Source organism: Periplaneta americana, chromosome 4 (assembly GCF_040183065.1).
Source record: "Periplaneta americana isolate PAMFEO1 chromosome 4, P.americana_PAMFEO1_priV1, whole genome shotgun sequence".
Lineage (NCBI taxonomy): Eukaryota > Metazoa > Arthropoda > Insecta > Blattodea > Blattidae > Periplaneta > Periplaneta americana.
In genome coordinates this window covers 61,731,526-61,750,998 of record NC_091120.1, presented here as the reverse complement: position 1 = coordinate 61,750,998, position 19,473 = coordinate 61,731,526, and the positions used below count along the sequence as shown (strand labels likewise).

At 32.3% G+C, this 19,473-nt stretch overlaps 1 protein-coding gene across 1 annotated transcript in view; it reads right to left on the bottom strand.

Annotated features, from left to right (window-relative positions):
* LOC138697839 (atrial natriuretic peptide receptor 1-like) overlaps positions 1-19,473 on the bottom strand; it is a 2,249,689-nt gene that overhangs the window by 1,596,826 nt on the left and 633,390 nt on the right. Inside the window, exon 4 of the mRNA XM_069823402.1 lies at positions 4,326-4,534. Within this exon, the coding sequence (XP_069679503.1) occupies positions 4,326-4,534 (209 nt within the window). The remainder of the gene's footprint in view (positions 1-4,325; positions 4,535-19,473) is intronic.

The following is a 19,473-nucleotide window of genomic DNA, read 5'->3' as shown; positions in this document are numbered from 1 at the left end:
GAAAACATACTATCGCAATGTCCATATTTTATATGTTGTACAATATTATAGTATTGTGAAATTTTAGTTAAATTTAATTTTCCTACCAATTTTTGTCTATTCTATTAAAATTATAGCACATAGTCTATTAATCTGTTGTATCCTATGGGATACTTTGTGAATTTAAGAGTTAGGGTCGTATTCATAGACGAGAAAGTACAAAGTCACCATTTTCCTATTCACATTCGACACTTTGAGGAAAATAAACTTCAATCGTGACTTTATTTCGAAGTCACCGGAAATCTAGACTTTGACTTTGACTTTCGTTCGTGGACAAAAGGAAAATGACTGATATTTGGGAAATTGTTGAATTTGCCGAGAATATTGAAGATATCTAGGAGATTATTAAAGCTGCTCATGTTCCTTAGCGTATTATTATAGATTATAAATTCAAATCAAGGTACAGATTTGATAGACAGTGCCGGTATTAAAATATTCTCGTCATGTTTCAACTTTCATTGATGAATAATAAAAGAGGATTATCTGTTCCACCTATAAATAATACAACTTATTTCATCCCGATTTTACGCTATAGGTAAGGATTAATAGCTTAATATTGATTCTTACTATTTAATTCTATAGAGGATAGGTTATACAGTTGGAAATGCAGTTAATTTATAATCCTTGCGGTCGTCATAATAATGTTTTCTGCATATTGATTTCAGATAATTTTTAAGTATTTTCAGCAGACATGCAGGGAATAACTCTGCCAACTGTCAGTAGGATAATATGTGTATTTCATAGTCTGTCATTGATGAAATCTTATCTTCCATATCTTCACAACAAAATTATTTTACAATGAAATAATTTCAGGGCTTAATGTGAAACTAACGTAACTACAACAGATGTTTTATTCACAACAAAATTCTTAACAGGCAATACTATTTCAGATAAACTATATCATTATGTTTTGTAGTTATGAATTGTGTTATATACAAGACTGTTCGAACTGAGTTACGATTTTTTGTGGCCAGGTAGAAAAACAAATTATTATCGATTGATGTAAAGATTTAAACATGTTAATGTTTGTACTTACGTTAGTTTCACAATGAGCCTCCAATAATATTATTCTTATGTAAGGCTGCAAGAACGGTTAACAATTGCTTAACATGTACCGATGTTCAATTGTTTCATTGATTTGTGTCTCAAAAGATGGCTTTGATTGTGACAATGCATACTCTATTTCAACTATCTATTAATTTAATTCGTTTAGAAGGCAGTGATTTTGATTGCCAACATTAGAACAAGATCGTCAAATCTCGACTTACCAAAGTCAAAGTCTTAGAAGTATTGTCTATGAATAGGACTTTTAACAAAGTTAAACTTTACTACGAAAGTCGACTTTGGGAAGTCTTCATTCAAAGTCTCGTTTATGAATACGGCCCTTAGTCTTGTATGCTATTGTTTCTATTTTCAATCCAAATACATAATTTAATATAGAAAATAAAAAGAACCTAAGATATATACCTAAAAAGAAATATTGTGAACAATGTAATAGATATGTAAAAAAATGTAAAAAAAATTGTACAAAATTGTAAAAATTGTAGAAAATTACTAAATTGTAAAACTATAAAAATGTGTAAAAATTGTAATTGTAATATTGTAAAATGTTGACATGTTCCACATCTTAAAGCTTCATTGCTCATGTAAGATCTATGGAATAAAATAAATGAATGAATGAATATGGCCCTGGTGTTGATTAATTTATGTAAAATTGTATACAGTTTCTGCATATAAATTCATTATATACTTTTCCATGTTGTTTATTGACTATCTTATTTCTCTTTTGTTTTCTGTTGCTATGGATATTTATTCATTGATTTTTTCAATAAAGCCATTTTAGTATTTTATTCATAAAAATATACAGAACTTATTTAAATTTTGTGTAGAGTACGAATTGAAAAAAATGGTTGCGGTTGTTCTGGAGAGATTACATCTTTTCGGCTCTAAGAATACGTGAAGGATTTTACTGCTTTCCTTAAATCGAAATTACTTCACATTTGAGTCACTGCCAATATTCCCATTATGTAAGCACGTTATGTCTTTTTGAAGATCGTGTGTATTTTTAGCGTAAACGAAAGAATGGTCTAATAACTTCAAACCCACGTAAACAGTCCATAACCATAAAACTTTAGATATGGGTTTGTTGACTGTAACATAAAATCTCACTCATAATCTATATTATTGCACGAAATTGAAAAAAAATTATAGACGCAAGCTTTTCGTGAAACCATTGTATAGAAGGTAGGGTAACTTGATCGGAAGAATTAAAAATGGAATTGTCACGAAATGATTCCTTTTGAGTACGAATTTCAAGGTCATAAGTTCATATCTTCTCTTATTAACTACAAAAATGTAAGAAAGCTTACAAATATCGTTTAAGTAGATATTCAGTTTTTAATTAACATTATCTTCATTTCTCAATAGGATAATAACCTGAACTCCGTTAATAGAGTCCCGATACCCTTTACGTTACTTAATATAATTTCAAAAATTTCAATATTAATTAGGGCAACGAACTTAGTACGACTGAATAGTGTCCTTATTATTTTACTTAAGCATAATTTCATAATGTTGTACTATTTGTGTAACGTCTCCATTTCTTTTTCACTTTAAACCAACAATACTTTTCGGGCATTGTAGAAAATAGAAAGAGTAACAACTATTCAGTGTAACGTTGAAGTTATACTGATTAATTAACGATTTTGTACAATATCCGAAGTACAGTTTTCACAGTGTTTTTCAGGTGATGAATTTTATCGGTGACCACACTTCGAATATATATTATGGTATATGAAAGAATTTTGAAACTATAAAATACAGTTCATTCAACTTACAATTTTACGAGAATTTGTTTTAGTCAATGTCCATATTTAATGTTATGGTCAGTGTAATTTCATTAGGTACTGCTTTCGATCAGAAATTGACCTTTCTAGCCATACGTCTATGATCAGAAAGTTTCAATCTATACAATATCTCCCAGTCTCTAAATAAATTTCATTAGGAGATCTTGTACATTAAGCGAGAAATTCTCGAGATGCGTTTAACAACTCCGGATTTAAAAAAGGTTCACAGTCATATCTTTCCGTACGAAGGATTGACATCATCGCCATCAATACGAAAAAATCTGTAGCAGAGATCATCGATCCTACAGTACGCTTTGAACAATCGAAAGCACAACCTATGGATGTTGATAAAGAGAAAAAAAAGAAATATACTAGTCAACAATACCATACTTCCGTAACAAATACAACGTCCAAAGTATCACAGTGACAGGTCTGCTGTTGGGGTCCCGAGGAACAGTCCCTAAATTTTTTGTGACGTGGAAAAGGAAATATAAATTAGGCAAAGATATTCAGGACGAAATTGTGCAAAGCATAATTAAATACTCAGTTGCCATCTTAAAAAATCACCTGTATGGTAAACACTCCACATAATTCTTTAAGTACATATTTGTGATTGAAAATCTGTATTTTATCTTAAATTTGTATCTATATATTTTTTTTTCATGTGCTCATTCCCTACAACCATTATTGTAAATTGTGTGTTATTCTGTGTTTATAAGCAAGTCTTGGAAGATCAGATAGTGGAAATAAAAAAAATGAAAATAAAAGAGTAAAATCTGAAATATAAACAAATTAGAAATCGTAAGTTCTGCTAACCGATTTTTTCAAAGTTGCTATTCCTACTTCACCCACAATACATGGAATACAAATATGAGTTGTGGTTATTACGTAACATAAATATCCTAAATAATTTTTTTGCAGTGTTGTTAAGTTGAATACTTTTATTCATGATCATCACTTTTAATATATTTTATGATATAGACCTATCAACGGATTTCTGAAGTGTAGAAAGTAGTTCACTCAATTTTAACTCCACGAGAATTTGGTTAGTATGGCTATTTCTTACTATGGTCAGTGTAATTTTCTTCCGTATGACTAAAATGTTTCAGTTCTTAACTCTTATATAGCTCCTCCCATCCAGTAAATAAATTATTTCGTTACAACCTGTACATAAAGCGATACATTTTCGAGAAGCGTACAATAACTCTGGTTTTAAGAAAGTTCACTATCCTACTTTTGTATTTAGTAAAAGCTGAAATATAAACAAATACACAAATCGTGCAATTTCTTGAAAGTTGGTATCTTCACTTCACCCACAATACATAGAAAAAAAATACGCTGCAACGAGCTGTAATCGTTTGAAAGCATACGAATTAAGTCAGCACGCACATATCAATAAAACAATCACTGGAAAAATAATGCAAGAAGTTATGTACTCACTCGAGTAGGAATACTGCAATTCTCGTTTCAGATTCTCCTTGAGGCCTTCCCCCGCATTCAATGCTGTATCGTAGGAGTCGTATATGATGTCGTTCTCCGCTTTGAAGAATCCAGCTAGTGAATCCACCAACAGTTTGCACGTATCCGGCCCGGATACGTTACTGTAGCCATTCTTCTCATATATTAAGAAAACTTTCTTCCAATCGTACCTGAAAAAATAAATCTGTGTCTCAGATATTTGAACGAACTGTAACAAAGTATAAAACTTTATGTCATTGTACAGTGTCACACGTGCAAAAATAGTAAATTTTGCGTAGTTACTCCTCAGAACCATCATTAGGAAAAGCAAGAAAGTTAATCCTATTTATTGCATAGTTACTAACAAAGTGGGGAAAGCAGCGAATAGGGATTATAAAGAATGGACACTTCGCGTCGGTACCTTTGATGTAGCCGGACTGATTTCAATGACCTTCAAGCCAGCTAAAGCGTGAGATTCTGCTTTCTCCCTAGAGTTGGCGCTGACATCACACCAGCTAGCAGTCGACACAGCGGAAATATAACACATACAATTAATACATCTAGGTACATTATGTACTCAAATAAAATAAATTGGATCCATAAAATAATAAATTCGTCATTAACTGTAATGTCTAGACTCTAGAGTTCCTTTATAATGAGAGTTCAGACGTTGACCCCAACAACAATTAAAATATGTAATGATTTGATAGCGCTGAAAATGGAAAAACAAAACTCCTATGAGAAATAAAACCTATATTATATTGTATACAAATATTAAACGAATTTGATACATAATTTTATAATGTATTATATTATTTTATAATATAATTTATTATACCTGAAATATAAAATATTATTATTACAACTACTTTGTCACTGAGAAATAAGGAAAAGCCGTTAACTTGAATTTATTTGAAGCAAAGCGTTACTGGGTTATGCAATAAGGTAGGCGGCGTTTGGATCCTGTGTCTTAACTCTATTCTCATCTTAGCGTAAGCTCGATTACACCAACCTCTAGCGCTTGAAAGTGGAACTATACACTGGCGCACAGAGAAACAAAACACAGGAAATTTCGCTCAGTGTCCATTCTTTATAATCCCTATTCGCTGGGGAAAGGCTAATTGAATCGATTATTATTGAAAGGTCTTTTGTCCACTTTTTTGGCAAATTGAGTTATGACCACCATCATATTTTTCTTAGTGTAGCGCACCGTTATTGTGCGAAATGGAAATATAAAAATTGGAAATTTATCTTGTGAAGAGGTGGAAAAATTCAAATGTATGAGAGCAAGAGTAACAAATATAAATGATACACGGGAGGAAATTAAACACAGAATAAATATGGGAAATGCCTGTTATTATTCGGTTGAGAAGCTTTCATCATCCAGTCTACTGTCGAAAAAATCTGAAAGTTAGAATTTAGAAAACAGTTATATTACCGGTTGTTCTTTATGGTTGTGAAATTTGGACTCTCACTTTGAGAGAGGAACATAGGTTAAGGGTGTTTGAGAATAAAGTGCTTAGGAAAATATTTGGGGCTAAGAGGGATGAAATTACGGGAGAATGGAGAAAGTTACACAACAGAGAACTGCACGCATTGTATTCTTCACCTGACATAATTAGGAACATTAAATCCTGACGTTAAAGATGGGCAGGGCATGTAGCACGTATGAGAGAATCCAGAAATGCAAAATTTATAGAGTGTTAGTTGGGAGGCCGAAGGGAAAAATACCTTTGGGGAGGCCGAGACGTAGATGGGAGGATAATATTAAAAGGGATTTGAGGGAGCTGGGATATTATGATAGAGACTGGATTAATCTTGTTCAGGATAGGGACCAATGGCGCAATTATGTGAGGGCGGCAATGAGCCTCCGGGTTCCTTAAAAGCCAGTAAGTAAGTAAATAAGTAAGTTTTAATGATATTACCATTAATTTATACATTTAAATGTAATTTTACACCTCTGTCGTCGAATAAAAAATATCTGATTACACTACACAGTACCATTTGCAAAGTAAACAGGTTTTTGCTTCTCCTGTAAAATTGACAAAAGTGGACATGCGACATTTAAAAAATAATCTATTCAATTGGGATTTTCAGTTACACTCTACTACAGTGAAATTGAATAAAATTTGTTTGTGGCAATAAAACAGTGAATTATAAAATTAACGTAGTTCATTGGTAGTTATATGGTTATAAATCATTTCAGTTTTTGTTCCCCCTATAAATAATGCCTTTTAATTGTAACTGTCTCAACCTCTTTTCCACTCTTCGTGTTCTTACATAGTATCTTGACAAGTCTCTTGCAACATGACTGGGGCACGAAGCCCTTCTTAAGTGGATGTTTGCCAATATACTATTTCACTTGGCTACAGATATCAGTAATAAATGAAGCCCGACAGGCATGAGGCTGGTTAGCATTGTATCTGAGTTTGCACAAAGTTTTAATGATCTGAATTTGTACAAGATGAATTTCTAACTTCGATTCTGCTTTGAAATATGAACTTCTCCAATCAAGTTAGCTACTTTAATACGAAGACCGTCAAACGACCCGATTCTACTTCCGCAGCATAGAAACCTTAATGAAACCAGCGAGGAAGTGAGCATATGGGATGTTAAAAGGGGAAGGAATGGCAATGTCGTGGGCGTGGTTGTTTGTGTTGCTCTTCAACCTGGAATTTTTCCATACAGAATAGTTACATGGCCATAAGAAGGATTTAAAATAGTGACAGACTTGCAGACATGACCTGCTGAATACCGGTACATGAAAAGGTTAATTACTAGTGATCCTCTTCCTGATACATTTGTAGCTACGTATATTAAATCTAGAGGACTAGGGTTCGATTCTCGACGGAGGAATAAAAATAAACTTGGTCACAGGTAGGTAATATCTCGAGAGGTTTCCATTTTGTCGCTCGTGAATTTACCCGAATGAAATGAATATCTCGCATGATATTTAATAACACTTTCACGAATAGAATGGTAAATAATTGTAAAAAATCTGGCTTCAATTTTTTTTTCAGAAAACTAAGTAGGGTAAATTTGCATAATTCCGTGATACGTTTTTTTCATTGAATGTCACGGGATTGAGTATGTTGCTAGGAAGTACATCGATGTATTAAAAGTAGGCGAAAGATGCACTCTATCGAGAAAGATGTCTGGCGCTGTGGTCGAACGTCAAAGATTTGACTGACATTCAATTTAAAAAAAATATCACCGGATTAGGGGTATCACGGAAATAGGAAACTTTACCCTATGTGTGTAGTGTGTATAAGTGCAAATACAGAAGATTTAAGAATTAAAAATAATTATAGGGTTCGATTCTCGACGGAGAAATAAAAACTAACTTGATCACACGTATTTAATGTCACGAGAGAATTTCATTTTGTCGCTCGTTAATTTACTCGAATGAAATTAATATCTCGCATGATATTTAATAAGACTTTCATGGTTCGTGGTAAATAATTGTGAAAAATCTGGCCTTAACATTTTTTTTTTCAGAAAAGTAAGTATGTGTGTAGAGTAAGTACCAAAATTAAAATGTCAATATTTAGGAAAAGTAATAAGTAAAGAAGTATTCAAGAGACAGAAATCAAACAGAAAATATAAAAAAATAAAGAAATAAATCGCTGCTATGAATTCCGTCTAAACATATAACTAACAAGATTAAATTGAACATATAAAAATGCAATCGTGAAGAGTACTTAACCTACTGTTATGAATTTGGCAACTTTCGCAATCATTGTAGAATACATGAAAAAAAAATTGATATGATATGGGCAAGGAAGCTTTTAATAGAAAAAGGAGCATCTTCTGTGGATCTCTGGAAAAAGAAATATGGAAGAGACTGGTGAAGTGCTTTGTGTGGAGTGTGGCACTGTATGGAGAAAAAACAGGGACATTACGACGAAGTGACGAGAAGTAACTAGAAGCATTTGAAATCTGGATATGGAGAAGGATGGAGAGTGTGAAATGGACAGAGCAAGAAACGAAGCTGTATTGGAAAGAGTGGATGAAGAAAGAATGATGCTGAAACTGATCAGAAAGAGGAAAAGTAATTGGCTGGGTCACTGGCTGAGAAGAAACTGCCTATTGAAGGATGCACTGGAAGGAATGGTGAACGGAAAAAGAGTTCGGGGCAGAAGAAGATATCAGATGATAGACGACATCAAGTTATATGGATCATATGAGGAGACAAATAGGAATGTAGAAAATAGGAAAGACTGGAGAATGCTGGGTTTGCAGTGGAAGACCGTCCCTTGGGAAGAACATTACGAATGAACGAATACTATAAGTTAACGTAATGAAACAAAAATATGGCTCTATTTACTAATAACAAAAATGCCTCTTATCTGTCTTTGATATTAGGCTTCTCACATAAGTTATTTCAAAGTCGTAAAAGGATCTAAATCAAGTTGTTAAGTTTTTAAAGTGAGAATTTTTTAATGTTCTAAATCAAGTTGTTAGGTTCTTTTTTAAAGATGGAAATAATGATCAATTTAAATGGGGTCTAAAATCAAATTATAAGAGCGTCTATATAAGGTATATCTGTAATGAACGTAATTGTGGCACCGGATACAAAAATTGTGAGGTCCACATTACATGGATGTAAATGTTGGCAATCAAATGCAATACAATATAAATATAAGTTATTTCAATTAAAAACTCACTTGCGCGATTTTGCCGTGAATTATCCTAAGATTTGTAGGGTAAAGTTGCCTATTTCCGTGATACCACTAATCGCGTGATACCTTTTAAAATTCGAATGTCTGTCATAGCGCCAATCATCTTTTTCGAAAGAGTGCATCTTTCACCTAAATTTTGACACATCGGTGAACTTCATAGCAAGATACCCAATCCCGTGACATTTAGTGAAAAAAATGTATCACGGAATTATGTAACTTTACTTTACCGGAAAGCTCTCACCAGCGCGAAGGTGAGTAGATGGTGAGACAAAATGGTGAGCACAGTGAGCATGTTATACATTAGAGATAATTTACACTTGTGTGATTCGTTTGATACAAATTCTGCAATAATATTTTCGAGAATAAATGAGATACACGCGAAACAAATTGTATGAAATTTAGTACGCCATTTTACATATGAAGCGTGTATGAATGCTAAGTACTGCAGTTATCTTTCGTAGCCCGACTATACAAACTGCAGTCTCGTTCCACTCATAAACAGAACGAGTCACGCTCTCGTCTATAGACATCCATAAAGCGGTGCTGTGTTACAAGTATGATGAGTTCAGAAAAGCAATGGGTTTTTGAATTTTTAAATTCTTAAAATATTTAATTCTTTAAAAGAGAATTGATCTAAGAACTTTTCGAAACTATCATATTATCACCAATAATATTCTTCTTCTTCTTCCTTCACGCGTTAGACGACATTGTCTGTAGCAATGTACATATCTTGTTTATGTCACCGTTTTTGGGGTCTTCCTATATTTCTTTTCCCTACCGGTTTATAATTCTTAAAATGAAATGGTTATCTGTCTATGTTCATTCTTTGTACATGGTTTATCCACTTGCTTTTATACTCTTTAGTTTTATCGTTCCGATTATATATATATATATATATATATAATTCCTTTCTTATATCTTCACTTCTTTTATGGTCTATTTTCTTACAGCCAGCTACTGCTCTTAGAAATCTCATTTCATTTGCTTCAAGTTTTCTTTTATTTTTCTCTATCATGATCCAAGTTTCTCTCCCATACAATAGTTTTGGCACTGACATTACCTTATAAAAGTTTCATATTGTGTCTTTTCTTGCTTTATTTTTCAAATACCTTTTTATAGTGTCATTAAGATGATTAAACAAAACAGGCTGCAATAAAAGGAAATACTACTACTATTAATAGTAATAGTAATATTAATCGTAATAGTAATAGTAATAATAATAATAATAATAATAATAATAATAATAATAATAATAATAATAATAATAATAATAATAGCTAGAATATCACTGTTTCATATCATATATGTTTTTATGTAATTTTCCTTTTATTTGCCTTTTCTGTGTATTGTATATAATATGTCTATGTCTTAGTGTTGAACATGCACCAGTATGCCATGTCTATTTCATATCATTTTTATGTCATATACGTCCTTAAAAGTAATATGTATATTTCTACGAAATACTTAATTTTTCTTATTTTTTATTTATTTACTTATTTACTTATTTATTTATTTATTTATTTATTTATTTATTTATTTATTTATTTATTTATTTATTTATTTATTTATTTATTTATTTATTTACTTTTAAGTAACAAGTCTGTGTGTGATATGTCCTGGGAAAGTACTGCATGTAATCTGTCTGCATTTCATACATTGTGCATCTATTTCTATATATTATATTTGTTTTATCTTATATCTTTGTATTTGTATAATATAAATATGATTTTTATTGACATACACATTTAATTTAATATGTGTATTTTATGTCATAATTATGTATACATTTTATGTAACTATTTGTACAGGGCTATAATATGTATGATTTAATTACAGCCCTAATATACCTTCGGGTAAAATAGGGTTCTATAAACTTGGAAATTCAATAAAACGAGAGGACCCCAAGATCTGGCTGCTGGACAGAAGTTTCGAGTGGCACTACCTGGCTGCAGAATACACAACATAAGCCAGACATTAACTTATTCCAGGGGGACTCCTCCATGTAATAAATAAATTACGAATAATTCTGCTGCCGTATAAATATTGGGAAACTAAATTCTTGTTTCCAGCATTGAAGATGTATAGTTCTCTTCAAAAGTCGAGGAAGATTTGAAAGTTCTTTTACTTTGTTAAAAAGCAAGTTTATAGAACAATAATAATACAGTTTTGTTTATAAGATGATTAAATACTTCCATTTTTTATTTTGATCAGACTCTTCTTGGTATGATATATTGCATCCTAAGTACTTAAATTCTGTAACTTGTTCCACAATATTATCTTCAATTACAATTTTTGATCAGATGCTCTCTTTTCCCTTGAAACCCATCACTTTAGTTTTACTTAGCGATACTGTCATGTTATATTCTTTTGCTATTCTATTTAATGTATGTATCGATTTCTGAAGATTACCTTCCGAATTAGATATAATAATCTGATCATCTGCAAACATTAACGTTAATGCATATTCTATTTTGTGAAAATTATGGGAGTAAAAGGGTATAATATTTACCCATTGTCTGGTAATTTCGTTAATGTATATGCTAAAAAGTAGCGGAGACATACTGTATCCTTGTCTTAAACCTATACCAATAATATTAAAAATCAAATTTAAGAGCGTAAATATTTATGTTTTTTGTCTTATGCTATATTTCTAGTGTAATTTACTCATTGACTTACAAAACTTATGCAAACGTACAGCACGTATGCAAATGTAGCCAAGTTCATTTATATGTAAAACAGAAACTCGCCTTTTTGTAAACACATATTGTGCGTATTCTACTGGCCGGGAATAATAGACGCGAATCATCACATGCGATTTAGTTCTATGAGAGCATTGACTTTCAAAAGACTAACCAATTATTCATTTTAATTCTGTTTTTAACGTTTCAGTTCAATGTTGTGAATGAACTGATGGGAGTCAGTTGCTGGTACTAGGCTATCCCTTTAACAGATATGCGTACAGGATGTGGAAATACAGTGGGAATGTCAAATATCGGAGCAATGCTAGCGTCCATTCGTATTTGGGTTAAGTGGGTTTCCACTTTGACTGTTCCAACAAAGAATGTCGCTGACAGCAGTAGTAGGTGATGGATGAGTTTTCCCTTTCAACAATTGTTTAGAGAACTGGCATCAATAATACGCAGCGCAACAGAATACATCTGTGTATTTTTATAGAAGTGGAACTCCTAGCATCATGTCCGTTTTATCCTATAATTGAACACAAGTGTAATACGATTAATGGAGTTTTGATTTGTAAATCAAGATTGCAGCAAATCACTTCTCTATTTAAAGAAATTATTTTGTGATAATATCTTCACAGTATTTGGGAAGAGAAGGTTTCTAGTTACAAATAGAATTTACTTGAATTAGATTCCCAGTAGAAAATACAACAATTTTACTTTCTTTCAGGGACGGTATTAACCATTCAATTGCCCTGAATGAAATTTTTTTTGACGCTCTACACCTTTTCCAAATGTATTTCAGAAAGTATTATTTGTATTTCAGATTCATCAATTGTATTTCAGAAAGCATCATTTGTATTTCAGATTAATCAGTTATATTTCAGACAGCATCATTTCAGGTTCGTCAATTGTATTTCAGAAAGCATAATTTGTATTTCAGATTCATCAATTGTATTTCAGAAAGCATCATTTGTATTTCAGATTAATCAGTTATATTTCAGACAGCATAATTTGTATTTCAGGTTCGTAAATTGTATTTCAGAAAGCATAATTTGTATTTCAAATTCGTCAGTTGTATTTCAGAACGCATCATTTGCATTTCAGATTAATCAATTGTATTTCAGTCAGCATAATTTCTATTTCAGGTTCGTCAATTGTATTTCAGAAAGCATAATTTCTATTTCAGATTCATCAATTGTATTTCAGAAAGCATCATTTGTATTTCAGATTAATCAGTTATATTTCAGACAGCATAATTTGTATTTTAAGTTCGTCAATTGTTTTTCAGAAAGCATAATTTGTATTTCAGATTAATCAGTTGTATTTCAGAACGCATCATTTGCATTTCAGATTAATCAGTTATATATCAGGCAGCATAATTTGTATTTCAGATTCGTCAATTGTATTTCAGAAAGCATAATTTGTATTTCAAATTCGTCAGTTGTATTTCAGAACGCATCATTTGCATTTCAGATTAATCAATTGTATTTCAGACGCATAATTTGTATTTCAGGTTCGTCAATTGTATTTCAGAAAGCATAATTTGTATTTCAGATTAATCAGTTGTATTTCAGAACGCATCATTTGCATTTCAGATTAATCAATTGTATTTCAGACAGCATAATTTGTATTCCAGTTTCGTCAATTGTATTTCAGAAAGCATAATTTGCATTTCAGATTCGTCAGCTGTATTTCAGAAAGTGTCACTTGCATTTCAGATTCGTTACTTGTATTTCAGAACTCGTCAATTGTATTTCAGATAATTGAATCATATATTTTTGTTATCATAAAAACTATGTAATTGTTTATCATGAATCTGCAAAAACGAGTTTATTAGGCTTCATTTTGTTTTTGATTTTCCTGTATTTTACAATTTTTGTCAATATCAATAAATAAATAAATTAATAAGATATTGAAATATCATTACAAATAATGTATCAGCATATCAATAACAACCTCATAAAATTACTTACAAAAACACTCCCAAAAATAATTAATTAATTAATTAATTTCTTTTTTTCTTTCTTTCTCTTAGTTTAACCTCTCCCTTTTAGGTGCATTTACACGACCCACGCCACATGGGCTAATTAATTAATTAAATAAATTAAATATATATTTATATGCCATTAAAAACACTGAATTACAAACTACAGTATGTGTACTGTAATTATTCATAATCCTATGAATGTCAGCGTTATAAATACAGCAAAATTGTTGGCTCATGCTATTCTGAAATACAATTAACACTTTCTGAAATACAATTGATAACTTCTGAAATACAAATCACTAATCTGAAACATAAATGACGTTTTCTGAAATACAGTTGATGAATCTGAAATACAACTGACGGGTTCTGAAATACAATTGACGTATCTGAAATACAAATGATGCTTTCCGAAATTAAACTGACCAGTTCTGAAATACATGTGGAAAAGGTGTAGTAAATACAAGGGGCAACAAATATGTTTCCGAACTTCCCTGAATGTAAGCAATACACAGGATATAGGAAACGGAGATGTTATCTGGAATCAAAGAAACGCCTGGAATCTATACTTAATTGCATGACTTGCAAGGTAGAGAAGAAGACTAGCTATAAGGCGTATATGCAGAGATTCCAGGAAAAATTGCAGTATGTTCTTGACATGTTTACACAAAATCACGTGCAGAATCTCAGTTCTTGAAAATAATCAGACGCTTTCTGATAGATTAGCTCAACAGGCATGGGAGCAATTATCCTCAGTGACATGCGCATGAACGAGTATGTTTAGCAGTACAAAAAAAAAAATACAAATCCAGTTTGGAAATATATTGAGTGCACCTTGTATTTTGACATATTTTAAGAAAGAACTCTTTACTATTACCCATTCCTCCATCCATCCATCCATACATCTGACAAATTTGGTATAGCTCATTTGGTCGTCTCTTGCGTCCCATATGACACATTATTCGATTCTTTACTGAAGCGATGAGTCTTGTACTGTGCAAGACTGAAACGATGTGGACTACGTAGTTCACGCACGAGAAACCGGTTCTCAGTCGAAGCGGTACCGTAACACGTGAGAATGGGTTGAGGATTAGAGAGTTGTTTGATAGTTCAAAGTTAAATACATTACTTATACAGTAAGCAGTTATAATAGTTAAAAGGCAATGAAATTACATTTATACTGCAGGTATTTTCCTATAATTTTAAATACTTCAACCTGACCTAAAAATATCAACACACTTAAAAATAAGACAAGATAAAGAAATGCTACTTCGAAGAATAAATTTAAATTAATTTTTTAGAAGAAAGACCTATATTATTCAGGGTATATAATAGAATTAATTAAACTTATTTATATCCCAAGTGTATAATTAAGAAGCTTATAGGCTACAGCAGAGCTTCATAATCCATTTCTGTATCATTTTCATGCTCACTAATATATGGTATATATCATAAAAACTCTGCTGTATACAACATAGATTAATTACGTAGTTTAGTTCGTTTCTCAACTACTGCAATAGGTGTTTATCGATGACTAACTTCAGCAGGATAAGAAAGTCAAAACACCTAGAGATAGGCAATCTGAAACTTGCACAATGGGCACGAGTGAAAGCACACTGTACGCGTGGATACATTTTCACACGAATGCCCATCTCTTTTGTAGAACGTTGTAAATAAAGTTATATAGCCTATATGTATTTGACTTCATATAATACTCTATTTGTTACTGGAGTTAATAGCAGCTGTGAGCAGTATGGGACGAAGATAAAATGAAAACAAAACGAAGACCATGATTATCGAAAGAAAATAGAGAAGGTAAAAGTGGAAATTCGAAATAAGGCAGTGAAATAAGTGGACAGATTCATACACTTAGGGTGTACCAACATGAGCTGGTGCCAGGAAGACAAGAGGAGGATAGCAATGGCAAAGGAAACTTTTAATATGAAAAGGGTAATTTTCTGCAGATCTTTGGAAAATGAACTAAGACAGGAACTAGTGAAGTGCTCTGTGTGGGGTGTGGCATTGTATGGGCAGAAACTTGGACATAATGACGAAGTAAAAAGAAACGACTGGAAGCATTTCGGGTATGGATATGCAGAAGAATAGTGCGTGGAAAAAGGACAGACAGAATAAGAAATAGCTCTGATAGAAAGAGTGTGTGAAGAAAGAACTATGTTACACCTGATCATGAAGAACAATTTTCTGGGTCACTGTCTAAGAAGAAACTGAGGCGAAGAGAAAGGCCGAAAAGAGTGAAGATTCGAGCATGCTGAGATTGTAGTGAATGACCTCTCCTTGGACAGAAAGCTAAGAATGAATGAATTAACCTTAAAATTGCGTACAACCTGAAAACGCGCCTAACTTGAGAATGATAACAGAAAAATGTATTCAACCATTTATTTTGCATTATTTTTATATTTATCAAGAGTTATGAAAGAATTGGCTTGTATTCATATCAAAGCATTTTCACTGCTATTCGAGAAGTATTAAATGGCTGTCATGAATAGTGTAATAACCACAAAGTGTTTTCACGCTATGAAATAAATTGCTGTGATGAGCTAAAATGTTTCAACAAACATCAAAGTATTCTTGTAGGGTTATACAAATTGTGAAATCATTATTTATTGGTAGTTACGATACATTAACACGGCGCTTTAAACATCACAGAACAATAAAAATATTTTATATTTAAAATATGAAATATTAATATTTTATAACTCTCTATAAACCTAAAGTATGCTTCAAAAACATAATTTGAGCTTTTTCACTCTAATACATCTGGAAGCAATGAAATATAAGCATAAGGGTTAGTTTTCATTTTGAGTGAATTCTAGTAAAAACTATTACAGATTAATACGACATATTTACGTCTAATGGGCATTATTTCATTTCTTCCAAGGTTATTAATTAAAGTAATATTAATATCACCTTATGTAATAATAATAATAATAATAATAATAATAATAATAATAATAATAATAATAACTGATACAAAATTCAGATATGTAACAGGAAGTTATGAAAGGTATTCATTACACCTCAAAACCATTAGTTTCTATTTCATCAACTGACTATATCTTGTATAAAGCTATTTTCACTTTCCATTAACAGCTCTAAATAAAATTCTGCTGAAATACACTGAAAGTTTATAGTAGCTGATATCGACAACACCTCCAGGTATGATAAATATCTTCCTGGACCTTTTAGTTTCATGGTGTGAATAAAATATTATTCCTTTGGCAATTAATATCGCTGTAATCGGATGTGAATAAAGACGGCAAGGCAAGGAAATGAATACTCGAAAGCTAGGATCAGCTGTTAAATCGACAACAGTGTGTTATTGAGGTGAAGGCAACTATATAGGTGAATTCAATAACAGATGACTATTATGCTTTCATTCATTCATAGTGTTTTCCCCAAACGGCAGGTCATTCAATGTAAACCAAGCATTCTCGAATCTTCCTATTTACCGCCTTTCTCTTATTCTCCGCACACGATCCATCTTAATGTTGCCTATCATCTGATATCTTCTTCTGCACCGAACTTTTGTATCGTTCACCATTCCTTCCAGTGCACTTTCAGTAAGCTGTTTTCCATAGCCAATGACCCAGCCAATTTCTATTTTTTTTTCTTGCTGATCAGTTTCAGCATTATTCTTTCTTCGCTCACTCTTTCTAGCACAGCTTAATTTCCTATATTGTCTGCCCATTTCACACGCTCCATTCTTCTCCATATCAGTATTTCAATCAGAAACTTAACACACTAGAATAATGTGAAATTTAAAAACATATTAAAACACATCTCCAGCACATCCTGAACACTCAACTCAATTTCAAAACACACACCCTTTTCGACACAATTATGAACACATCCCACCACAACAGGAATCCAGAAGATAGCGCGGGACCTTTACAGTGAAGAATATCAATTCGAAACTAGTCAACCAGGTAAATTCCTCATATTAACATAGTAAAGAAGTTAGAAAGTTAATCAGTGATTAGAAATGATTATTCTCAAAAGTGGACAGTCTCAAATACTTGGGGTGTACTACAAACAGTAATATGAGCTGCTGCCAGAAGTCAAAAGGAGGAAAGTAACGGCAAAGGAAGCGGACCTCTGGAAAAAGAATTAAGGAAGAGGCTACTGAGGTACTTTTTGTGGAGTGTGGTATTTTAAGGGCCAGAAACGTGGACATTATGACGAAGCATAAGCGAAAAGAGAACCGTTTCCTTAGGGAGGGCAAAGCAAAACCATAGAATCCCCATACAACAGTGTTATGGGGGACATCATTTATCTCCTCCCCCCGTTATAGCTTGACTATGGTACAGTATATCGGAATATAATCATTTAATAAAGGTATTTTCGGGGGCATGTTTCTTACAGTGTTACATCCATAACCGCGATGTTTCGGACAGAGTTGTATAGGGCTTGAACTGTAGGTCTACTACAAATTATAATAGCGCATAACTTAAAACCATCTCCCTCTTTTTCTCTCTCGTACAGAAACACATGGATGCATCAATAGAACTACGTAACAGTGCTAACAGAAACTTTTGTAAATGAAGTTTACCTTCCTGAAGATATCATATGAAATGTTAACTCTAATTATTTTACTTAATCTCGTCTTTAACCTTACACATTATACTGGGATCACTTTTCTTTTTGCTGCATTGATATGCAATGTTATTCACATTTCTCCAAGTGGCTCCCTGAACACCTGCAGACTTCTAACACATGGGTAAAGGCTGTTACAAAAGAAACATTGCAGTACTTCCATTTCTCAAATGAAGTATAGCAATTCTTATAATTCAGAAATTTAAAATAAATGTTGTAGTTCAGACACATGATCTGAAGACATTAATTCACATTAATTCATCAATTTAAACACAGAAACTTAAACAAAAGGAAAAAAAGAGCTTTTGAATGCAATATATTTTAACGTTAATAGAAAAAAAATAGTTGAGACCAGTTTGCGGGGGGGGGGGGTTAGTGCTCCCCCATACCCCCACATAACTCCGCCTCTGCGACGAAGTGAAGAGAAGCGACTAGAAGCATTTTAAAACTGTTTATTGAAGGACGAAGTGGAAGAAATGAAGTTCGGGGCAGAAGAAGATACCAGATGATAGGCAGCATCAAGATACATGGATCGTATGCGGAGACTTTAGAGGAAGAAGGAAAATAGAAAATATTGGAGAATGTTGGGTTTGCAGTGAAAGACCTGCCTTTGGGCAGAACACCACGAAAAAATGAATGAATGAATGAATGAATGAATGAATGAATGAATGAATGAATGAATGAATGAATGAATGAATGAATGAATGAATGAATGAATGAATGAATGAATGAATGAATGAATGAATGAATGAATGAATGAATGAACGAACGAACGAACGAACGAATGAATGAATGAATGAATGAATGAATGAATGAATGAAAACTTACTTCTTATGAAATTATATTAGTACTTTCTTTTCAAATATTTTAAAACTTAATAACACAAATTCATTTCTGTAAAGTAACGGGCTATAGCGAAGGAGAGAAATAAAACAAAATATACAAATATCGAACTAGCAACTCTCTCATTACTAGATCGACATATAAATTCTGTAAAACAGTAATACCTACAAGAAAGACCAAACGAACGAATGTAGCGGCATACTAAAATTTTCGCTGTCAATACTTGGTTACATTTTGACGAAATATATATATTTTCGACATAAAAACTATGAACAGTGTAGCATTTTGTGAAAGATTAAATTCCTAAATCTGATTACGGGGGCAGC